At 43.2% G+C, this 22,131-nt stretch overlaps 4 protein-coding genes across 5 annotated transcripts; 1 reads left to right on the top strand and 3 right to left on the bottom strand.

The window, feature by feature from the left end:
• Positions 1–903: 903 nt before the first annotated feature.
• Positions 904–4,753, bottom strand: LOC147195185 (transcription factor BTF3 homolog 4-like). 2 transcript variants are annotated; one of them, XM_086129851.1, is made up of 6 exons: positions 4,618–4,753; positions 4,176–4,238; positions 2,485–2,598; positions 1,792–1,993; positions 1,357–1,416; positions 904–1,265 (listed from the first exon to the last, which is right to left on the bottom strand). In XM_086129851.1, exons 2-6 carry the CDS (start codon positions 4,227–4,229, stop codon positions 1,219–1,221), a joined length of 477 nt encoding a protein of 158 aa, XP_085985977.1. In that variant the 5' UTR covers positions 4,230–4,238; positions 4,618–4,753; the 3' UTR covers positions 904–1,218. The 2 variants fall into 2 exon arrangements, with proteins under 2 accessions (XP_085985977.1, XP_085985978.1); XM_086129852.1 differs by lacking the exons at positions 4,176–4,238; positions 4,618–4,753 and adding an exon at positions 2,734–3,868.
• A 258-nt stretch (positions 4,754–5,011) lies between these two features.
• txndc12 (thioredoxin domain containing 12 (endoplasmic reticulum)) lies at positions 5,012–8,673 on the top strand. Its single transcript, XM_086128417.1, has 7 exons — positions 5,012–5,372; positions 5,852–5,912; positions 6,364–6,416; positions 6,494–6,567; positions 6,644–6,713; positions 6,790–6,873; positions 8,102–8,673. Exons 1-7 carry the CDS (start codon positions 5,273–5,275, stop codon positions 8,179–8,181), a joined length of 522 nt encoding a protein of 173 aa, XP_085984543.1. The 5' UTR covers positions 5,012–5,272; the 3' UTR covers positions 8,182–8,673.
• Positions 8,674–9,119: 446 nt separating this feature from the next.
• Positions 9,120–17,690, bottom strand: gipc2 (GIPC PDZ domain containing family, member 2). Its single transcript, XM_086128416.1, has 6 exons — positions 17,391–17,690; positions 12,811–12,996; positions 11,274–11,454; positions 10,460–10,572; positions 10,295–10,376; positions 9,120–9,617 (listed from the first exon to the last, which is right to left on the bottom strand). The coding sequence occupies exons 1-6, from the start codon at positions 17,688–17,690 to the stop codon at positions 9,466–9,468; spliced, it is 1,014 nt and encodes a 337-aa protein (XP_085984542.1). The 3' UTR covers positions 9,120–9,465.
• Positions 17,691–18,973: 1,283 nt separating this feature from the next.
• On the bottom strand, positions 18,974–21,963 carry dnajb4 (DnaJ heat shock protein family (Hsp40) member B4). Its single transcript, XM_086128415.1, has 3 exons — positions 21,753–21,963; positions 20,692–21,284; positions 18,974–19,516 (listed from the first exon to the last, which is right to left on the bottom strand). The coding sequence occupies exons 1-3, from the start codon at positions 21,961–21,963 to the stop codon at positions 19,286–19,288; spliced, it is 1,035 nt and encodes a 344-aa protein (XP_085984541.1). The 3' UTR covers positions 18,974–19,285.
• Positions 21,964–22,131: the final 168 nt, after the last annotated feature.

Genomic DNA, 22,131 nt, shown 5'->3' with positions numbered 1-22,131 from the left:
CGTCAGACTGCAGCGGCTACCGGGGGGGGGGGGGGGGGGGGGGGGGTGCATGAGGCAAGTGTGTCCACAGGGAACCCAGCTGAGCAGAGTATCCACAAGCCACAACCGCTCGGCAGAGCCGCACACGACTACCATATATTATTTCTTGAAATGTAAGATATTATTTAACATTTATATGGGCGTTTGCCGGCCCGCTGCCCTATAAATACAACGCTACAATAGGTAAGCAAATATATATATATATATGTATTTTCTTAAAGTGGTACCTCACGAGTAATCTGCATTTCATGTTTTTCCACATACGAGCTCAGCCGGGGAAAGTTGCCTTGAGTCGCAAGCAAAATTTGTGTTCCCAGCATAGACGTGACAGTGAATTTAACACTAGCAGTAGTATTTTTCCCCACGCTCTTTATTCCCATTTCCTGTTGAAATTTAATGTGAAATAAAACAGAGGGAACTTCATGATTGTATGGACATGTATTTAAAGCAACCACAAAACTTTGAAATTACTCTTGCTCTGTTCACAACGTGACACCTGCAGGCATCAGGTAACCGCCAAGGACAAATGTTACATATCAGCACAGCGACTTGCTTTTGCATGGCTTTACATTATTTCTTTTCTCTTATAAGCATGGTTAATTGTAGCTTGTCTGACAGTTGAGTGTGAAAACATGATTCAAAAGGGAGTCATTTTACTTTGACTTATTAAACCTCAAATGTATGACAGTGCTAAATTGTAATTGAAATGGTCTGTAATTATGACTTTGTTAGTGGTATTATAATATAAGAGTCAACCTCATTTCACACTGAAAGATGAAAAAGATCAATAAAATATGAGTTGGAGAAAGTGGCCCACTGATTTAGCCGTTTCCCTCTTGGGAAATAAAGCAGAAAACAGCAATATTGAAAAAAAAAGTTTTATTAAATCATTTCCAGCCACTATATGTAAAATGAATTCTTTATTGTCACCCTTTCATAAAGCATCTCTTAAATATGAGCCACATAGAAAGCGCTGATTTAAAGCCGTTTGTGAGTCCTTTGGGTGCTGACTGAGGCGTCCACAATCAAAAGGTGTTATGTAAAGATCATTTCCTTTTTTTTTTCCATGATGATGAGGATGCACTGCACCTTGAACAACCATCTCCCCACATGAGGAAAGCCTCTGAGCGAGCGTGCGACAGATTAAAAAAAAGAAAAAGGTTGGCAGCGAGCAAAGGATCAGTTGGCTTCGTTCTTTGAGGCTTCATCAAAGTTCTCCACGAGATCTGCCAGACAACACAGAGAAAATAAAAAAAGTGTTCTTGATCGGGAGCAATTAAACGATACAGTCAAGAGCCTCCTGGGACGAAAGCTTACCTGGGACAGCGTCATCGTCCTCCTCTGCGATTTCCTCCTTCACGGCTTTCATGTCCATCGCTGCAACACAGAACAAACATCACACATCAATGAATGGATTTCCTCAAATAAATAGTGGCTCCTCTTTTTGTTTGACCAATCAGACGTAGTAAGTAAGGCTGGGCAAAATGGGGTTAAAAAAAAAAGATGTATCCAGTTACTGATTAATTTTTTTGCACCATTGACTGTAGAAAAAGAAACTGTAATTTGATTACAGATGAAAAGGGTTGGGAAATTTCTGGAAGATTTCAATGGATAGTTAAGATGGGGAATTTTGGAAATAATGGATTCTCAAAAAGTAAACATTCCATTGGAATAATGAGAATTGAGGCTAATTTAATGCAGAGACATTCAACACACACACACACACACTCCGATGCGTTTGTTTCTACACACTTTGCCGCGGGAACTGCTCGGCCAGCTTTCGCAGGCTGCTGAGGCTGTCGGCGCCCAGCTGGCTCAGGATCCCAGGCAGCATTTCGGTCAGCTGCTTGGTCTCAGCGTGGCCCGTGATGGCGAACGTGTTAGCCGACAGGGATGCCTGCACCTTGGGGTTGTTGAAGTGGATCACCGTGCCGTCATCTTTGATCATGTTCACCTGTGGGACACAATCATAATGGGACAATTAGATACGTACGCGAACGGGTAACACGTGGTAGAAGGAAATGGCCGAACAAATTAAAAAACATGCTCTGGATTATTATTTTACAGCCAGTGATTTTGAGACGGCTTTCTTGTCACGATAAGCCTCTTTCACAAAGAGATTCTACCAAATTAGAATTTTTTTCCACCACTGCCTGTACGGCACCGGTGTCTGGTGTGGTGTGGTGTATTAAATCACTCGTCTGACAGCAACTACAGGGTGGGAGAAACAGGTGTCAGGTGTTTTTCGGGTGTGTAAATGAGGAGGTCATGTTCAAGCCCTCTAAAATACAATGTTCACCAGCTGCGCTTCCAGTAACATTTCAGGCACGCTGAGGCGCCCCAACAGGCCATTCATACATTCCCAAGAGTACCCTAATGATGTCGCGGGGATGATGCTGTATGGACACAGTAGGGTGAAAGAAAAAAATTATCAAGATATTTCACCTCTTCAATGCCGGCGATGTTGTTAACGGAGAGCTTCTTCAGAGAGCCTTGTAGCTTTTTGTCATCAGCCGTTGCCGTTTTGTGGACCACCTTTTTCTTCCTGCGAGCCGTTCCCTGCGAAAAGAGCAGATTTTAAGCGAGTTATGCACATACCAATCATCAAGACAAATCTCCTCCCTTCAGATCAAAGTCAGCAAAGGCCCGATTTTCATCTGTCTCTAGACCGTGAAACTTGTTTTCAATACTTGCATTCATCCATTTTCCAATCCGCTTTATCCTCACAAGGGTCGCGGGGGGTGCTGGAGCCTATCCCAGCTGTCCTCAGGCAGTCGGCGGGGTACACCCTGAACCGGTTGCCAGCCAATCGCAGGGCACACACAGACGAACAACCATCCACGCTCACACTCACACCGACGGACAATTTGGAGCGTTCCGTTAACCTGCCATGCATGTTTTTGGAATGTGGGAGGAAACCTCAATACTTGCAATGGCAAATTCTTGCGCATGCGACAAACAATCTGGTACTAACAACCGAGATTGAACCAAGATCCTCCTTGGCACCCCAAGATCTTAGCTTCTCAGTCATGCCATTAGTGTATACCTTCAGCAATACTTGGATAGCAATTACTTGCTATGAGGCACCATCTAGTGGCATCATAGGGGATTACAGAGCCATGACATTCAAGAATACATGGCTTAGAATTTGTCAACTTGTGACATTTGTGTTCAAATTTCCATTGCTTCAGGGGTTAATTATAACTACCGCCACATTGATGCTGGTTTCGTTAGCCCACGTTTTGTAATGTATATTGGCATTCAGCTTACGGACTCTCTATGTTTTTAGCTTCCAATATGTAATTATGGGAAAACATTAAACGGGAATGACACAAGACAACTTGAGGGATGATGCACTTGGCCTCTATTTCGAAGAATTGTTAATAATGTCCTAGACTGCCGCTTATGACTGACATTTTTGTCGTAGTGTGTGGGAGGGGCAATATTATTCACTGACTGAAATTTTTGTCGGGGTGTGTCGGAGGGGCAATATTATTCACAAGTCTTCGTACCAAACCTCTTCAAATAACAAGGAGTCTCCGTACCCCACTTTAGACACCGTGTCAGCGTATCTAAATGCATCAGTGTATTAGTTACACAGTGCTACTTTACATGATCTGGCTTTAAATTTCACATCACAAAGACCGCAAAAGTTCAAGTCTGCAATGTTTTCCATAAATTCAAATCGGCATAACGGGAAATCTCCAATTCTAAGTGCCATGCCAACTTGGTTGTATTGTAAGTCCGAGTTGATTATGTTCAAACTTCAAACCATGTGCTTATCGGGGCGTCAAGGGGTTGAAATGAGGCTAACAGCTGGAGGCCCGGAACTCTCACCCCCCCCCCCCCCATGCCAGAAAGAGAATGCTGATGTCAGGAGGTTCACAAGCAGGGGTGGGAAACCGAAGTCTCATGGGCTATGCATATATCAGGGAATTTATTGCAGGGCCACATGCAAATCTAAAATAAACCGTCTATGTTAGAAATCTTAACGGTCATCCAACATACATGACATAACGACTGAGTAGGACCTTGTGTAAAATGGCTACCCGAACTCTAAAACAACACTTGATTGTGCATTTCATTAAACCCGACAACTAAACTACAACCGCGAAATTAATTAGAAGTGTACATACCTTTCCACCTATCCGAACTTGTGCCTGGAGTTTGGCGAGCTTCTCTTGATTCATCGTGCTTTCCTGTATGGAAAAAAACGAGCATAGACCATTACACACCTCTCTGAGAATACAAAATGGACATTGTCTCATTTATGAGTCAACGTGTTTTTCAAGAATACCCTGCAAACACAACAAAAGAAACGTTCAATTATCGATCGTTTTAAAACCTTGGCCGTTTCATTAACTTCACACTTTGTGAGGCGAGCTTTCAATGACGACATTATTAAGGGTGTGTTACATGTTGTACACATTGTTCGGGGGCTACAGTGGCTAATAATAGCCTAGCGTGAGGCTAACTCTGAGATATGACAGGCTTCCCACATAACGGCTCAATTTTTGGACATTTAAACTCCCCACGATGTAAGGTCGATTTGAAAATCAATTAATTTGACGGGTTTACCTTTGAAAAAAGATGAAACACTTGGAGCTTAGCTACTACTGCCACTTCTGCTACTCGTGAGGCTAGCAGAAAGCACGCTATTCGTTAACGATAACGAAGTGGCACTACACTTCCGCTTAGCCTTTCGAAATAAGTGTCAGCAATGTTCGAAACGCCCGTTAATGCGTAAGAAACGTACATACATAGCAACACCCTGGTTTAATACTGCTTTGAAAATTTTACGAAAACTGTAAAATTCCGCAATTACGTCGTTTTTATTAATTACCGCGTCGTAAAAGTTGAGTTGTTTTCACTTCTTGTGTCATAACTCAATTTTGTTGTGTAACTTGACAAGGCACAGCGCACCGGAACACGCGGTCGGGTAAAAGTCACGTGACCAAAGCCCAAGGAAAATAAAAGGAAGACATCGAGTATGCATTCGTTGTCTTTATACTACTAATGTTCTATTGAATATGTAATAGTAACTTTTGATAATAGATTGATAATCAATCCAATGTAATGAAATCATAGGGAGCGAGAGAATCGTGTTTACACTTTTATAAACACTTTTATTACGAAACTGAACGTTTGGACATCCGGGTTTTCGCGCGGCGCTACTGTAGGTGCCTATTTGTCTATCGGGGTCAGTTTTACCTTAAAAAACAGAAAAAAAGAGATGCGGGCTTTTATATTTAACGCCGTTTTATTCACAGCGTTGTACGCTTTTCTGTCTTTGTCGTGTTTTCAACATATCGTCGAGGCGTCGAGCGGCAAAGGTGAGTATTGAAGTTGGCGTTGAGCTTGTTTATTAGCTTGTCCGCCAATTATACGTAATTTTATTCCTGTCTAATTTATCGACCGATTCTAACATTGCAAATGTCAAATAATGAACGTATTAAATATATCCTGGCGACAGTTTTCTACGTTTCAGAAATTTCACGTTACGTCGGAAATATCCAATTAAAATGAATGGTGGAATTTCCCAACTTTAACGGCAATCGTTTCCATGTGGTTATTACTTTGTGGTGTGATTGTGTATGACGGAGATTGGATTCTCGGATTTGATGGTTTCTGTCGAAATATTTCAGAACATTTCAGAATTGCAGCCACACGCTTCGGTCCCATCACAAACCATCTCATGATTTGTTTGGTAGATTTTACACAGAACTCCCTGCCATTTTTTAAACTTGGGCTGAGTAGTGGGCAATGGAACTGCGTGAAAGCGACAGCCTTTAAGTGACTCTCACCTTTCCAGGTTTTGGGGACAACATCCACTGGAGGACGCTGGAAGATGGCAAGACCGAGGCGGCAGCCAGGCAAGTTGGCTGGGCTTTGTCTTTGGATAACATAAAAAGCGCTGTGATAGTTCAGGGTCGACATCTTCAAAGGATTAATCATAGCGGACCAAACAGCCATAATCACACTAAGGTTCAAACAACTCATGATTATTTTTTTATTACATCCTGCATTGTGAACGCAGCCAGTATTACCAACTTGTCATGAGTGGAGACACTATGCAAGGGGGCAGTAGTCCAGACACATTTTGAGGATTCGAATACTGGGTTGTTTAATTCACACCTAATTGAGGGGCAGGCACTCCAGACGCACACATATTTGTATACAACTAAAATGTGTGTTTGTAATATGTCGCCTCTATTTTGACAGTTGCACTTAATGTAAAATGTGACTAAAAACATTGTGTTTTCATGACTATTATTCTCTTTTGGCAACTGAGTTTGATGTTGTAGTGCATTTATGTCTTACCAGCGGTCTGCCCCTCATGGTCATCATTCACAAGACCTGGTGCGGAGCCTGCAAAGGTAAATAGTGAGTTACACAAACACAGCGCACGGATGATGTTAGGATAGGCTAACCGTTTCATTTTGGCTCTTTCCAGCGCTTAAGCCTAAATTCGCTGCGTCCAAAGAGATCTCAGAACTCGCCCACAACTTTGTGATGGTCAACCTGGAGGCAAGGAACCCATCAGTAAATATTCCACAAGAGGGAAGTTGTCATCAATGTCACGCTGGTCTTTTGTTCGCAAAAGGATGAGGAGGAGCCGAAGGATGAAGCCTTCAGTCCCGACGGAGGTTACATCCCCCGTATCCTTTTCCTCGGTACTCCAATGGCATCCGTAATGTTCCTGGTGTGTTTATCAGCAATTGATCCATAAACGAGTCACTGTTTTTGCAGATCCCAGTGGTAAAGTCCACCCTGAAATCACCAACAAAATCGGGAATCCCAACTACAAGTACTTTTACAGCAGCGCAGAGCAAGGTAACAAAAGACTTGATAGAATTTAATTTTGGTTGATGCCCAGGTTAATATTCACAGCATATGACTGTATTTCCCACCCATTGAGCCAAGGCATATAGTTTACATTAGAAGAATTTCATGGCACGCCACCATACAAAAATGTCAAAAGTACTGCGGAAATAATCTTGGCCAAATTTACTCACAAATGTATGTACTCGGTGTCAACTCTGGACCTGTTAAGTTCCACAAGCATTTCTACTCGGTCCACTCATTTTTAATTTATACTCAAAGTCACAATTACTTGTTACAGCAGAGAACTGGTAGCGCTCCTCAAGGCTCCCAACTCAGTCACATATTGTTTTGCTTTTTTGGGCAGAAATGTTACTTTAATTGTGACTTATTGAAATAACATGAGTTAGTGACTACGGACTACGGCGCCTTCTGACTTACATACAAATATGGGTTACGCATACCTGTCAACTTTTCGGAGCGCCAACCTGTATAAACTACCAAAAAAATCCTTATAAAGAGCAAAAAATCCTTATAACATACCAAAGCATTTTATATGTCAAAATAACGGCAGAAAAAAACCCACGAAATGTTCAATGATATTTATTGTAGATCTCCATAATACACGTGATTTACTGGAAAGTTACCGGAAATGAAAGCATTCGAGTAGACTAGCACCATTCTGGACAAAAGCAAACGGAACTACCTGTCAGGGGGAAAAAAAACCCCAGAAATTTTCAGAATCCGTATGATTTGTGCGATACGGCCATATACGTAAGATTCACCACAAAATCCGTATGAACTATGGCTAAACCGTATGAGTTACGTCTCAGTGGTAGGACTGGAACTACCGGTATGTCATAAACCCGTAGTATACACAGTATATAGTATGTTTGCGGTTGCCGCAGTGGCGCAGGGGGTCAATAATATTGCCGGACGAGCCAGGCAACCTAACTGTTCACAATGATCAGTTATATCACCAAAGAAATACCTCCCCACAGTCTTGACAACTTCAATTGCTGATCAGATATCCGCTCTAATTTGTGCGTCCAACAAAAGTCAATGCAGCTCTGCTTACCTGTTGGCTTTGACATGGTAGTGGGGGTGTTGCACCCATTTGTCATGCGGCTGTTTCTTTAATATGTTTCACACAGTGTAGTCCAGACTCAGTCTCTCAAGGGGAGTTACTCTCTAAATTAGCCTCATTGTTCCCTAATATTTTCTTATTTAATGTTTGTAGTGGTGTCGGGGATGAAGGAGGCACAGGAGAAGCTGACGGGCGACGCCTTCATGCTCAGCCACACCGGAGATGAGCTGTAAGGAGGCGTGTGTCCGAGCTGCAAGGGCTAGGTCACCTCATAGAGATGCTCAAACACTACTTTTTACATTACCATATACTGTACTGTCATGGATGTAAAGTCAATCAAGTGCCAAACTGACCCACAACTTTCCAGTGGTTCCCACACTGAGGCCCTAAAACGGGTCGACGGTCAATTTTTATCGAGTCGCCAATTTTTAAAACGCTGCAAGATTTTTTTTTTTTAACGTTCATGAAGTTGGCACATAATCACATTCTGTTACTCTGAATTTAATCTTTAGCGTTAACGTGCAGTGTGTATTGGGAAACCATCTTCTAGACTACATCCCAGAATCCGAAATGCCACGACTACTTATACCTGCTAAGTTGAAACACCTTATACTTCCTAAGACGGTTTCCGTCAACATGTGAATTTATTTTTGCACATACATTTTCTGGGTTTTTTTGCCTCTCATTTTAGACCCAGTATTCAAATAAAGGTTTGTTGTAGTGAATGTTGTTTGTGTGTGGTAATTGTGTCCTGAGTCAAATACACAGCAAATAGTTTTATTGTCCAACTGTAGTGATTCCCTTCTTTTTGTGTCCGCAGAAATAAATATTTGGTATTTGACGCAGCTATGTGATTCATCTGCTGCATTTTGAATTAGATGTATGACTTTTTTGTTTTCAGTGACAAAATGATGTACAGCATATAAAATGCACTCTTTTCATTGTTTTTACCTTAAAAAAAAAATCCATGTTCAAAATTAGTCTATTCGCGAGCCTCTCTTTGTATTGGATTAAAATGCTCTTGTGGATAGACTAAAGTAAAAAAAGAAAAAGATTGAATGACATACAGTACGCAACGTTTGTGTGGCCATTAAGACAGAAGAAAATATGGCAAGTAAGTCAGCCAGCATGCAGGGTGGTATCAATCAGTCTAATCGATTTGGAAACCAGGCAGGTGACAAATTATTTACTTGGTTGTTTAATTTCACACTCAATCACCCAACTGTGTATAGGTGATTAAATAGTCCACTTCGCGTAATATGTCCCCTTGAAACCAACCAAACGTAAGTAAACGATTGCTAAAATTACAGCTGAGAAATCAGCTTGATCATACTGTGCATACCTTAAAAAACTCTAAAAAAAGTGGTATTAAAAATGACACTACTATCAAGTGTTAAATTAAATGTTCAGGCAGAAGAAGTGTCCCGTGCACTTCGCCAAAGCATCATCAAGCCACCACAAGACTTGCTTGTGTGTGCGTGTTCTTTTCAGAGGTGTGCTGGAGGGTGACCGTCAACCTAGAACCTTCCCTGCTTGGCGTCTCCGATGGCCCCCCACACGTCGAAGACAAACTCGTCCGGAAAGGCGAAGTCGCCGAGGGTCTCATCCAGTGCCATGGCGAACTCGTCAGGGTTCTTCTTGTCACGCCCAACTTCCACCATAGTAGCCGCTGGATGCAAATTCCAATTTGAAAAACTTCACTTGTATTTTGCATTTCATCTTTCTGAACTGTTTTTAATATTCGAGCATTTATTCAGGTTCATTTTTTATTGAACTTTTATGCAATCTATTTTAATCAACAGAAAATAAAATAAGTCATTTTTTATTTTCCCAAATTTGAGAACTGCTGTAGAAGATAGACGGATGACGTACTGTACAATGTACTGTATATTGCGTAACGCGAGGGCTACCCTGATCACATTTTCATCCACCAGAGTCCATTTCGAGTCACTTTTTGATGATGCCATTCAGCAAGCTGCTTGGCCATACACCCCTTCCCTCTCCCTTCCTGTCTGGCTTGCCCAGACTGTCGGCCATGTACTAAAAGGTGTACAAAACCTTTCCACATTCGACCCTGTACCTCATTTTTCTTAACTTGCATGAACGCTGATTTCATTGTCTCAATGAAAACAAGTTTTGGGAACAAGGGCGCCACCAATGCATTGATCGCTGTGACGCATAGTGCAGACTAACGGACAGTGTGTGGCTCTTCTGACCTCGTACGAAAAAACCCAAATGTTGGTTTAATGTGTATTTCAAAACTAAGCTATTGCTGTTCTAATTGGATGCGTTCTGGTGCAATGTTGTGTGTATTCTGTGAGGTGGCTGGTGGACGTGGACACTCACCAAGTTCTGTGTCTCTGATACCCATGTAGCTCTCCAGCAGGTCATCCACCTTTTTCACTGCTTTCTCCTCAAACTCTGTCGGCTGCACAATGCAAAAAACTTGTGTTTAACATGCTTTTTTATCTGTTTTTACAGTACAGTATATTGATGAGTTACAGCACTTGCCTCATCCTCCACTGTGGCCGGGCCCTTGGAGCGAAGTCGAAGCGTTCCCTTGCCGTTCCCAATTTTGTTGTCACTGCTGGGCTTGGCGCCCTTGGACCTCGGCTCCAACATTTCTGCCAGTAAACAAAGAATTGAGATTTCACCTCATCTAGTATTCTCTTGGGGGTGAATATGGTTAAATTAGCCAGTGGTGGCTTCACGCAAACGGCATTCGTTTGAAGAGAGTGAGAAACAAAAAAGGAGAACCACAGTTGCTGATTTATTGAATGGGAAAGACAAACACCAATGAAAAAAGAAAACACTCCCAAGGAGCATGGAGCAGACACTCACACTAAACTAACGGCATGGTAAACGTTCAGACTGCAGCTCTTCATGTCAATAAAACCACAAACTACTACAGTGTGTGTGTTTTCAGTGCTATTTTTCTTTATGAAAAACAGACGGCTGTTCCCCATTATAATGCAGCTGGTTCACTGCAACACATTTAAAAAAAAAAAAAAAAAGTAAATGTATTGTGAATGATTTGCTATATCGCGGAATTTTGTTGTGATTATTCTTCCACACAGACTGTTCTTGTCGAGCAATAAGCTGCAGCCTGAAAGACAGTGTGTATAAGACAGACTGTCCAAAGTCTGGGCACTTCACACCTCATCAAAGAAGCTAAAGTGCAATTTACCCAATGCACAGTATAACAGTCTCACCTTACACAACTGCAAATCTACGCTCAAGTAAAATGGCAGGCCAATTTAAAATATAAACATGTTGGCGGCCCTTGGGCTCCCCTGTATTCCACGTGTGTCTTTGCGTCGCTCACCAAAGGCCTTCATGGGCTCCACCAGCTTGAGGGTGAAGGTCTCGTTCCTGGGCAGCTCCTTGAGCATGCGGGCCACCTCGTAGTGGCGTGTGCCCACAATGTTGCGGCCGTTAATGCGCTCAATGTGGTCGCCCACGCAGATCACCTTCACCTTGTCAACCACGCTGCCTTCTTTGATGCGCTTCCAACCGACACACACATGGAAAAACACTTTTGATTATTGACAAAAAAAACCCCTGAAAGATCATGGCTTTAATAGGCAGTGTGAAAGGAGCTTTAAGGAGAAAACCATTAAGTGCAGTAATAATGCAAATAAATAGAATGTGCATCAAGATTTCCTGCATTCATTGTGCAGCACCAAACATTCCACTTAAGACTGGACTCCGCTGGTTAGTGTGGAATGGTCAGGTGTCCCAATATTTTTGTCCATAACGCTCCTCCTAAATATCTCCTGACCTACTTTATAATCTTTAAACCGTCCTAATCCCCAGTTTACTATCAAGAGCTCAGACGTCTGTCTCAAATACTTTTCATGCTTAAAAAAAAAAAAAGTAAATAATTACTGTCGTCACTTTTTCAAGATCTTATTAGCTTGTTTACAATGTCACATTGTAAGCATGCAGTGCTGCCTTGGTATCGCATGGTGGCAAATGTGAGCAAGCTGTGTGTGTGTGTGTGTGTGTGTCTGAGACACTGAGACCATGTAAGCTTATTACACAGTGGCAACATAACAAAGCCACAGTGGACCTCAGCCAAGGCCAAACCATGACAATTTGGACCAGCACCAAACTGTAAACAAAATACCCCACAAGCACCCAAGAGAAAGCAAACGTAATAGCTAATCCTCCTTCTTGGCACAGGGATAACAACGGAGCTGCTCTGGCGTCAAAGCAACAGAATCGCAAAGAATCGTGTCAATTGTGTGAACGGATCGTTGATTGGTTGTGTCTGGAAGACGCGGACGCCAAATGGAGTACACTTCTGACATCATCAAACCTACTTCATTATTATTCCTGGTAGGGTAACATGCAAGTGTTGAAAGACATCAACCATGGTATAATTTTAAAATAAGTTTTTTTTAATTGTACCTTTATTTTAGAGTTAGCTTAATTTAACTTAATTTATGTATCTGTTGACCATTTCAACTTCGTGGAATTTGCATTTTAATTGAAATTTTACAAGACATTCAATTTTTTTGTGTTTGGTTATTATTTTTAGTGTACACAAATTATGTTGGCGTTCAAGAGTACACATGGAACACCACAAATTCGTGATTCAGTACTCACTTATTCGCAGATTTGTTCGTTTAGTTTTTTTAACCTATCATTCATTATTCACATGCTAGTGACTGAAGAGATCCAGCCAGCTACTATGGAAAGGGTGAAAAACATTGTAGATGACCTAAAAGTAAAACAATGGGGAAAACTTGCTGTATTGGGGTGACATTTTCAGAATTTAATGGGGGACAAGTAAAAAAAATAAAAATAAATAATGGGAAATTTTTCTCATCATCCGTGGAGATGAAACACGGGTGTACCTTGATGAAGGCGAACCCCGCGCCATTGTCAGTGATGGTAAGGCCCAGCGCGTCCTCCGACTTTAACACCTCGACCTCCTTCTTGATGCCGCGGACGTGGGCAAAGATGAAGTCCTCCAGTCCAATCTGGCCACCCAGCAGCTTGTCCATGTCAATCTTGTGTGTATTGAGGGTGCAAAAGAGGATCTGTGTGACCAAAAAAAGAAATTAGACAATCCAGTGAATTTGGATCATCCAACAGCCAGAAGGCATGTTAATCACTGACGGCCCTGAGTGTCATCAGTGTGTGTGTGTCTTTAAAAAAAAAAAAAAAAAGACAAATGACCTTCACACTTTAGAGGGCTCATCGGTGTGATCAGCAGAAGCACTAAGCTGATTTCACAGCACTTTAAACTGATTGACACCCAGCTTGCGGTCCGATGGCTGCCGTTAATTTGCTGCACTCCATTACATCTACATTCAGAGGGTACAACAACATCGGGTACGCCTATTCAAGTCAGTGCGAAAGCTGGATGGAAGGGAAAGGTGCCTTTCACATTTCACAGGAAACACAGAAAGTCCAAACAAAGAAAACACTGAACCCATCACTAAGCATGACATCAGCCATTCCCATGACATTTCATCTCAGTGAGAATCTCGAGGTTTGGATGAGTTTTTGCTTGCACTATTTTGGACTTGTGAGTACTAACTTTCAATTCTAACTTTGAGATTTGATTTGTGGAATCATTATTTATTCATTCCAATCCATGGAATTGAATTTTGATCAATCATATGTGGAAGCAAAAGCTAGAATGCTTCGCTCATTCAAGAAGGGAGTGAATCATGGTGATTCACTGTGACAAATCACGCCTTGTTTTTGCTGCCTACCAACAAGCTCTGCTCACACAGATACACACACACACGCGCATTCACTAACATGCATCGCCATGGGTAACCGGCCCATAATTGAAGAGGTTGATAATGGAAAGGGGGCCGCGAGAGGAAAAGACCGAATGTAAGGGTCTACTTTCTTTCACCATAACCCCCGAACACCGCCACCCCCCCCCCACCTTTCTCAGGCCTCCACCAGGAGGTACACTAGTGCCCGCCTACAGCCCGTTACCAAGGCTTCTAGCAGCTTTAAGCAGCTTCTCGGCGCCCCAGGCAGCTCTCAGCGCGGCTCCCCTCCCCGCTGTGCCCTTCGTGCTGTTGGCTGCCGTGAGCAAGCTTCTCCCTCCCCATTCCCACTCACCACACCTCCCACGGCCTCGAGAACCGCATGGATGAAGTGCCTTAATATACATATTTAACTACAACCGACATGCACAAGGATGAAAGCCATTCACGTGCGCAGTGGATGAGGGGAACCGCCATTTTGACTTTACCTAGTGTCCTAAAATTACCATAACTACAATAGTATTATATCAAAACAATACAACACCCTTTAAGCAGCATAATATATAAAGAGACAACATGAAACCAACCACGAAAGTTTTCAACATTATATGGGCGCTCGCGGCTAACACTATAAGATAATGTCGCAGTCTCCAGTACATCTTGGCTCAAATCGCAAAAACGAATGCATTTTGCCATTTACAGGAAATCTGACTCCTTCCAATCCTTCGCTGACAAGAATTTAAGGGAACGGAAGTAGAAACCTATCAAAATAACAGCCATAAGAACCTGAACAAAAGCAGGAAGTGGAAACCCACCAAAATAAAAAAACTCATCAAGCGACCAGAAGCAACACTGGTGCTCAGTGCTCCACATGACCGATGGCTCCATTTCTGCTTCAAAATGGCATCTGGGAATAAAGTGTGATTCAACACGGACATCTAGTCTTGCACACAAACACCAGCCTCCGCCTACAGGTGCTCGCTGCTCTGTGCTTTGAAGAGCAGCTAAATAAATGCGACGCACTTGAACGTCGCTCTGGGTTGTCTGTCACCCTGCACTCGAACGTGACAAAAAAGACCAGCAAGCATTTTCAATAAGAGCTTTAATGGCATAAAAGCACGAACATGTTCATTCATAAGCATGTCATACTTGAATTGTGTATATATATATTTGACTCAAGTGCGGGTTTAAGTTCATCTTTGTCTCATGTTCCTGCGCTAGCTGCTTTTAATGGCGAACACTAAGTGCTGAGGTCGGCAGCGTCTGCTTTTAAATAGGAAATCACAGTCATCAGCATCAAGGCCGTGCAATCATTAACCTCACAGTGTGAATGTGTGATGTTCCATCGTGATAGCCAGGGTGGCGTCACGTCGGGAGCACAACGAACTCATCGTTAAAGCCTGACATAGCACAACACCCTGAGCTAATAACCTGTACAAAGAGAGCAAGTACAATAAGAACTTGTTTTGTTGCCAACCGAAACAGACAGCACCGACCAAGATGCCGTGACAAATAAATGTCTTGCTCAAACACACACACACCGCGCTATTTCCTCCAACAAAGGCATCTCCTCTCATTAAAATGGCTCTTCATTAAACTTTTAAAAGCAAATCTAAAGGTCAAAGGACAGTTCTGAGGATAACGCGAGCTCACTTGTCTTGGCACAACACAACACCCGGAAAAAACAACCTATACAAATAAATACGGTAATTTACACACACACAGACGCCTTTCAACAAATGAGATCGCGGGACTTAATCTGTTGGATTAGAAAGTTCATCACACCAACACAAGGTAAGCACGGCTGTGCAGGCCACATATTTCAATGGCAGACAAACGACGGCCACACCTCAAACTCCACAGCCGCCCGTATAAGCACAGACTTTGGACCCGAGGAGCTTCTGCCCACAACAGCTGGACTGCGGACCCAGATGATGTCATAGGTCATGGTTGCCATTTTAGTTCCCAGAAATACAGGTTAATTTGACCAGTCTAGTGGAAAATAGATTGGATTTAAAGGAACGACACAAGTGCAACTTTTCTGTCACATTGTCTAATCAATGTAAAAATATAAACACCATAAACATCGCTAAACATTCCCATTGAAACGTGGTTCCGAACCCAAACAGCAGTGCCCACCACAGCATGTAATACACATACGCAATCCAATGAGAACCAGTGTGATAAAGGCTGGGCATAATTACAGAAGGAGGGGCCCCAAAGAAGAGCTGCTCCCCCGGGTAGCAGTGGGATGGCCCAGCAGAGGTTATCTGCTCAAATTTGAGGCAATGCCCACACAACCGGACGTTAGGGACTTCCTGCCACGGTCAGCACCGACACATGACTGCAGCATTCACTGTCTGTCTCTTAATGCGAGTGGATGCACAAACCTTTGTAGAGTCATTGATTTTATCATATAATTTGACTTTATCGAATCTTGGTGGACAAATCAATATATATATTTTTTTAAGGTCAAATCTCCCAGCCTGGCCAACACCTATCAAGCAGAGTTGCGACTGGAAGACTACCGGGCTCGTTTGAGTTATTAAGTCACAAATGATAATTGAAGCACATCCCTTCCTCTTTAGTCGTAGCATTCTCAGTCCACAGATGGTTATGGTTTGATTCGAGAGACAATGACACTTAGAAACACATAGAAGCGACGCCGATGGTATACGCATGGTTACGACAATGCACCTATGTCTCTTGTTTTGTTTTGCGTTTTCAGCACAGATCAAGTCTGTTTGCGTTGTGTTCAGCATTATCATTCCGAGTCCACAGGGCTAAAAGTGTTTGAGTTGATTTGACAGGCAACAACAGTTTGAAACACACGCTACCTACACACACTGTTTGTAATATGCATGGTTACGACGAGCCACCTCTGTCTCTTTTCTTTTTTCCCGGGCCACAAATGATTGGTGATGGACATGACTTTGTTATTAGCGCTGTTCTTATAATGAGCATTCCGAGTCAGCAGGTTTATATCGTTAACAGTGTGAAAAGCACGGTACCAACAGCAGCAGGATTTACTGTGTTTTGATTTGTCCGCCTGCGTGGCATTATCAGCATCTATCGCAAGAACATTTTGAACAAGCCATGGCTAACCACAAAAGTAAAAACTGGTCTAGAGAACGATGTGAACATCCTCGTGAGTGTTACAGACACGTGATGGGACAAATGGCACCCATGGGCTAAAACCTGCCTGGTCTGTCTCCTTTTGCAAGGCGCCAGACAGCTTCGCATCTCTCACCATCCAGTGTGCATACATGCACAAAAGCCGCCTGTGCATTCACACTTTGAAAAGACGAGACAGTGGGGGGGGGGGGGGGGGGGGCAGCTTTTGTTTTGGACACTGTGGCTGTCACATCTTGCTACATACTGTAGTATAAGACTGAAAGTAGTTACCCACACTTTTTTTTTTTTGTCGGGGCCGCGATACAAAAAAGATTCAACAATCGTTAACCATTTGCAGGTCAATGACATTTTCCATTTATGATATCATTGAGTTTGCTTGGTCGGTTCTTAAGGCAACATAGTTTCCATGTTTAAAACAATGTCCCGTTCTCTTTGTTTTATGTTTGGCTTGACGGCACAGTGTCATTCAACGGCTTGAGGCCTCCTTTTTGATTAGATGTTCACAACCCTGAGTTTGTAAAGCCCCCTGACTGAAATCAAGTGTCCTGTAAGTGGGTGGGTGTTCTTACTTCGGGTGGGCTGATGTTAAAGGCGTCGGCAATCTTGGCGTACAGCTCCTTGACGTTAGAGAAGCCTTCGATCCTGCCGGTGGGGCTGCCGTGGGCCAACTGCGTGTGGAAGACCAGCTTGGGCCGCAGGTTGGCAGGCGGCGGGGGCAAGCCACCGCCGCCGTTCACCGCCGACTTGTGGCCGCCGCCGGTAAGCAGCGAGCCAGCCGCGTTTGCGTGGTGGCCGCCCCCGACCTCCTCGTTGTCCACCAGGTGCTCCTTGGTCGACTTGTTTTTTTTCCTAAACGGGCCCAGCGGCATTTTTGTGCGTCTCGGTTAGCTCGTTAAACCGCTAAAACATTTGAACCTGTTGAAATCTCGTTTTTACTTCCTTGTTTCCGTCTCGTTTAACTTCCTTAACTTCCCCTTGCTCCGAGGATACTTTTCCGTCGCTCACCTGACCACGGCTCCCCGCGAAACGGCGACTTCTGCGGGGGACGGACGGCGGAAAACGAGCAACAGGTAGCCGGGGATCAAGTGTGTGACAGAGGCAACCTGCGCGCTGCCTTGCTAACAATAGCCGCTCTGTGCGCTCCTTAGATGGGCGCAGGCGCATTGGGAGCAGCGGAGACAGCGCCGATACACCTGTGCACCCAAGCGGTCATTTCATGAGACATACCTGCCAGCTGACTGCCACCACTGGAAACAACACATTTTCCTCAATGCATCTCTCCACATTTCCAGCAAACGGTACCAAATCACGAAGAATAATTTTCTAAAAACAAATTCATCAACATATATCCTGGTTCTAAAATTGCTCCTAATAGAAAGTAAGTTCCCCACCATTGCTTTACATCATAGGTGTCAAACTCAGGTCCTGGAGGGCCACTACCCTGCATGTTTTCCAAGTCTCCCTGTTCCAACACACCTGATTCAAATGATCAGATCATCAGCAAGCTCTGCGGAAGCCTGACATTGAACCTGTTCATTTGAATCAGGTGTGTTGCAACAGGGAGACTTGGAAAACATGCAGGGCAGCGGCCCTCCAGGACCCGAGTTTGACACCTATGCTTTACATCATATGAAAAAACATTTGCACATGGTATTTACATGAATATAAACATTATTTGGATACCTACAGTACCTACACTAATATATTTTCCCAATTATTGCAAATATAATGTCAGAAACTGCACTGTATTTTAACTACTTTCATTTGTTTCGTTGCACATTATTCCTATAAGTGTTTTTTGTAATATTTATGTATGATGAGGGAGAATGGAGTTGCTGGAGCTAAGAACAAATGAGGCCCCTCGGCCTCATGAATCCACCCCTCTTAAGGCCCACTCCCAAATTTCAGTCGTGATGAGTGATGTAGCGTCTCCTGGTGGGCACACATGTCATGTAATTGAAAGTGTTGGCAGCTGAAAAGCAGCAGCTGAGAACTGCAAGCAGGCTAGCTCAATTCATTGTGTCAGTTAAACTTGAACATCAGTTTGGGCCACTCAATTATAGTAAATACTAAAGAGAGACAGAGAGAGAAATTGCTAAATTAAAAAAAAAATGGGCCCCAGAACTCCGGTTTACGCAACTCTGATTCAGCATTCACATTAGAAATATTATGTTTAATACACACAGGGCCCCCAAAACATTTACAACATTTTAAAACACAAGCACAATGATGACTAAACTTTTAACACATATTAATAATGAAACGGGGAGATTGTCATTTGGCACATAGCACGGGACATTTATGGCGAAAGCGTGTGAAAGCTGGGAAGCAGGCCCATGTACATAAAAGGTCCAGTCTTCCATCCACGTGGTAGCATGCGTGGTATTTATGAAAAAAAAACCTGCAAAAAAGTCAAAAATAGAAATTGCACATTCATCCAGGTCTGTGTGAGCCTTGGGTCATTCTAAGTGGGTAGGTGGCGCTTCAGGACATCTTTCGCATTGCTGGGCAACGTTTCCGGAAAGTTCACATCAAACTCCACCACCAGGTCTCCTCTCTGCTCTGGGTTTTTAGGTAAGGGCAGACCCTGGCCCACCACCGTTTTCCTCATGCCTGGCTTCACCACGTCGGTGATCTTCATGTTGCATGTGTTGCCATCGATGGTGGACACGGTCACTGAGCATCCACACAACGACTGCAGAGAAAACAAGAGAAACAGTGAGTTGACAAGTCATGAAACTCCACCCGCAAATGTTCTGAAACAGGCAGGATAGTGCCTGTGTGTAGGGGTAAAAGCCCCTTTCACATTCCCCATTAAAAACGACTTGGAATCCAAGTGGTCCAGATGAGCTTTCACTGTGTATGCCGCTTAAGGTTGTTTCCAGTCCTTCTGAATGAGCATAGTACTGCTGCACTTACTGTACGTAAGGTGCCTCGTCGGCATTGACAAATCGCAGCTGCACCTGCGTCCGCCCACCTGCAAGCACGATCCCGCCATGTATTTTTACCATCCCTCCTACTCGCTGTACAGATATGAAGCTCTCTGTCTCTCTCGGTCTCTCACTCTGACTATGATTCATTCAAAGTAGTCGGAACAAATATTTAAACACCATTTAATCACACTCGGTTTCCCATAGTGACATTTTCCCGCACATCCGGCTATTATTAGCTCGACCGTCCCTCGTTTATGTCAAGTGACAAAATTCGGGAATTATGGAGTACCCTTACACACATCCGGCTCTGGTAGAATTTACAACGATAGGAAAAATGTCAAGCAAAAATTTGGAATGATGTTCAGGGTAGGAAGTTAGCATTAGCTACTCCAATCAAAACAAATACATCAATCATAATATTATATACAGTAGTGGTGGATACCGTATGGGAAGGAGAAAGAAAAAAGGTCTGTCACAAAATTATGTAATATTTTGTGAAATACAGATTAAAACTGATCTTTGAGATAAAACATCTGATGCTTTGTTTATCTATATTGGACCATGAGGAAAAGGTGATAAGTCATGATATCAATATTGTCACCTCTTAATATATCGATACTGTATGGTTGGTGAAAATATGTCAAATTAATTATATTTTGTCCCACACCAAGTTAAAATTATTTGATAGTTGAATGCTTGTGTATCAATACTGTAGCATGAAGAGAAACCGACACAATTTGCTTGATGACCAAAACTCCATATCGTGGTTGTTTTTTTTCTCCAAAATATCTAGTGTTTGCTCTGGTGATATTATTGATGGTAATATCACCAGATATTACCATCAATAATATGGTATTATCTATACTATTTTATTATTATATATTATTATATTATTATTACCATCAATAATATAGTCTCTGCTAGACTGGCATCTCACCTGTCGCAAGCTGACCCGGACGGGATACACGATGTTAGAACCCTCACGTCGGAAGTGTGGATGCGGCTTGTCCTTAATGACAAATACAATGTCCGCCGGGATGGTGTTGGGCGACTCGTCTCCTTCCCGTGGGAACGTGATCTTGGTCCCTTCCTTCCACCCTCGTTTAATCTCGATGGTGAGAATCTTGTCTTCTGTGCGCATGGTCCTACCATCCGGATTCAGCCGCTTGCGAGAGATCTTCATCCGCTTGGTGCAGCCATGGAAGACCTCCTCCAGGGAGACCCTGAGCTCGTGGACGATGGCTGGGTCCTGCTTGCACCGCTGCTGTTGATGCTGCCCGCCTTGGCCAGAGTGCACGTCCCGTGGGAATCCGTTGAGGTTGAAGCTGCTGAAAGAGCCGAAGGGGTCGTTTCCATCCACCTCCATGTCCTCGTCGTCACGCGCGTTGCCCGCCTTGCGCCCAAAGAACATCTCAAAGGGGTTGGAGCCGCCAAAGAAGGTGGCGAAGGTGGCGTGGGGGTCTCCATGGAAGGTGTATGTAAAGTTGTTGCCTTGACTGTCACCGGGTGGACCGCTTCCTCCCTTGAGTCCTGAAGGACATTCCAAATGAGACGGTTTAGCTTTAAACTCTAGATAATTTTCCTCCCTTTCTGGGTCACTACACACAAATCCAATTGTCTTTTGTTTCCAGTGTGTATCATTCCAGATAATGATCCATCAACAGTTATTTTGTCTCACCCAGAGTGAAAACTGATCAATATTTGACCATGTGCATCGATACTATCCCGATTTGAGAGCAGTATTTGAAAAAGAACATATAGATCGCAATATGTCAGCTAACTGATATTTGACATCAAATTTTCGTTTTTAAAAATACATGTAGATAGATACGTTGTACAGTACTACAAGAGAAAATAATTAGGCACATAACGACAAATCGATATCAATTTTGATCGTGTGTGTGTGTGTGTGTGTGTGTATTTTGACTGAACCACGTATCAGTCCATTATGTCACGATACTGAACGTGACAAATGATTGACAGTTTAAATGGCGTTACCTTCTTCTCCATGCTGGTCATAGATGTCCCTTTTTTTGGGGTCGCTAAGGACTTCGTAAGCCTCCGCGATCTCCTTGAATTTCTCCTCTGCTGCCGCAGATTTATTCTTGTCTGGGTGCCATTTCAACGCCTGCTTTTTGTATGCTTTCTTGATATCCTCTTCCGTGGCTCCTTTACTGATGCCAAGCGTTTTATAGTAATCTTTTCCCATTTTGTGTTCGTTTGTCCGTAGCCTCAGTGATTGAAAAAGGAGAGGACGTAGGGTCGGGAAAAAATGGTTCTGTTCGCCAGGAATTCGGGTCGAATTTATCCAGACTAGCGTTCGCCGAGCGAGTGAATCATCTCCCGTGGAGGATGTGGAACCGCCTGTGTTATTCTT

The sequence above is a fragment of the Hippocampus guttulatus genome, chromosome 14 (assembly GCF_054856545.1).
Source record: "Hippocampus guttulatus isolate MCC_2025c chromosome 14, RoL_Hgut_1.0, whole genome shotgun sequence".
In the NCBI taxonomy this organism is placed as follows: Eukaryota; Metazoa; Chordata; class Actinopteri; order Syngnathiformes; family Syngnathidae; genus Hippocampus; species Hippocampus guttulatus.
Note: the sequence above shows the minus strand (reverse complement) of the source record. Positions and strands in the feature narration are given on the sequence as shown.

What these genes read in the sequence shown, in the direction of transcription:
- gipc2 (XM_086128416.1), bottom strand. Translation starts at nt 17,690, where the DNA reads ATGCCGCTGGGCCCGTTTAGGAAAAAAAACAAGTCGACCAAGGAGCAC. An exon ending in TTAACATCAGCCCACCCGAA is followed by an intron (nt 12,997 to 17,390) that starts GTAAGAACACCC and finishes TTGGTCACACAG; the next exon opens with ATCCTCTTTTGCACCCTCAA. An exon ending in CGGCCACAGTGGAGGATGAG is followed by an intron (nt 10,377 to 10,459) that starts GCAAGTGCTGTA and finishes TGCATTGTGCAG; the next exon opens with CCGACAGAGTTTGAGGAGAA.
- LOC147195185 (XM_086129851.1), bottom strand. Translation starts at nt 4,229, where the DNA reads ATGAATCAAGAGAAGCTCGCCAAACTCCAGGCACAAGTTCGGATAGGT. An exon ending in CGAGCAGTTCCCGCGGCAAA is followed by an intron (nt 1,417 to 1,791) that starts GTGTGTAGAAAC and finishes TCTGTGTTGCAG; the next exon opens with CGATGGACATGAAAGCCGTG. An exon ending in GGACGATGACGCTGTCCCAG is followed by an intron (nt 1,266 to 1,356) that starts GTAAGCTTTCGT and finishes GTTGTCTGGCAG; the next exon opens with ATCTCGTGGAGAACTTTGAT.
- dnajb4 (XM_086128415.1), bottom strand. Translation starts at nt 21,963, where the DNA reads ATGGGAAAAGATTACTATAAAACGCTTGGCATCAGTAAAGGAGCCACG. An exon ending in TGACCAGCATGGAGAAGAAG is followed by an intron (nt 21,285 to 21,752) that starts GTAACGCCATTT and finishes AATGTCCTTCAG; the next exon opens with GACTCAAGGGAGGAAGCGGT. An exon ending in TCCGGGTCAGCTTGCGACAG is followed by an intron (nt 19,517 to 20,691) that starts GTGAGATGCCAG and finishes TTTTCTCTGCAG; the next exon opens with TCGTTGTGTGGATGCTCAGT.
- txndc12 (XM_086128417.1), top strand. Translation starts at nt 5,273, where the DNA reads ATGCGGGCTTTTATATTTAACGCCGTTTTATTCACAGCGTTGTACGCT. An exon ending in CCCCCGTATCCTTTTCCTCG is followed by an intron (nt 6,714 to 6,789) that starts GTACTCCAATGG and finishes CTGTTTTTGCAG; the next exon opens with ATCCCAGTGGTAAAGTCCAC. An exon ending in TTACAGCAGCGCAGAGCAAG is followed by an intron (nt 6,874 to 8,101) that starts GTAACAAAAGAC and finishes TAATGTTTGTAG; the next exon opens with TGGTGTCGGGGATGAAGGAG.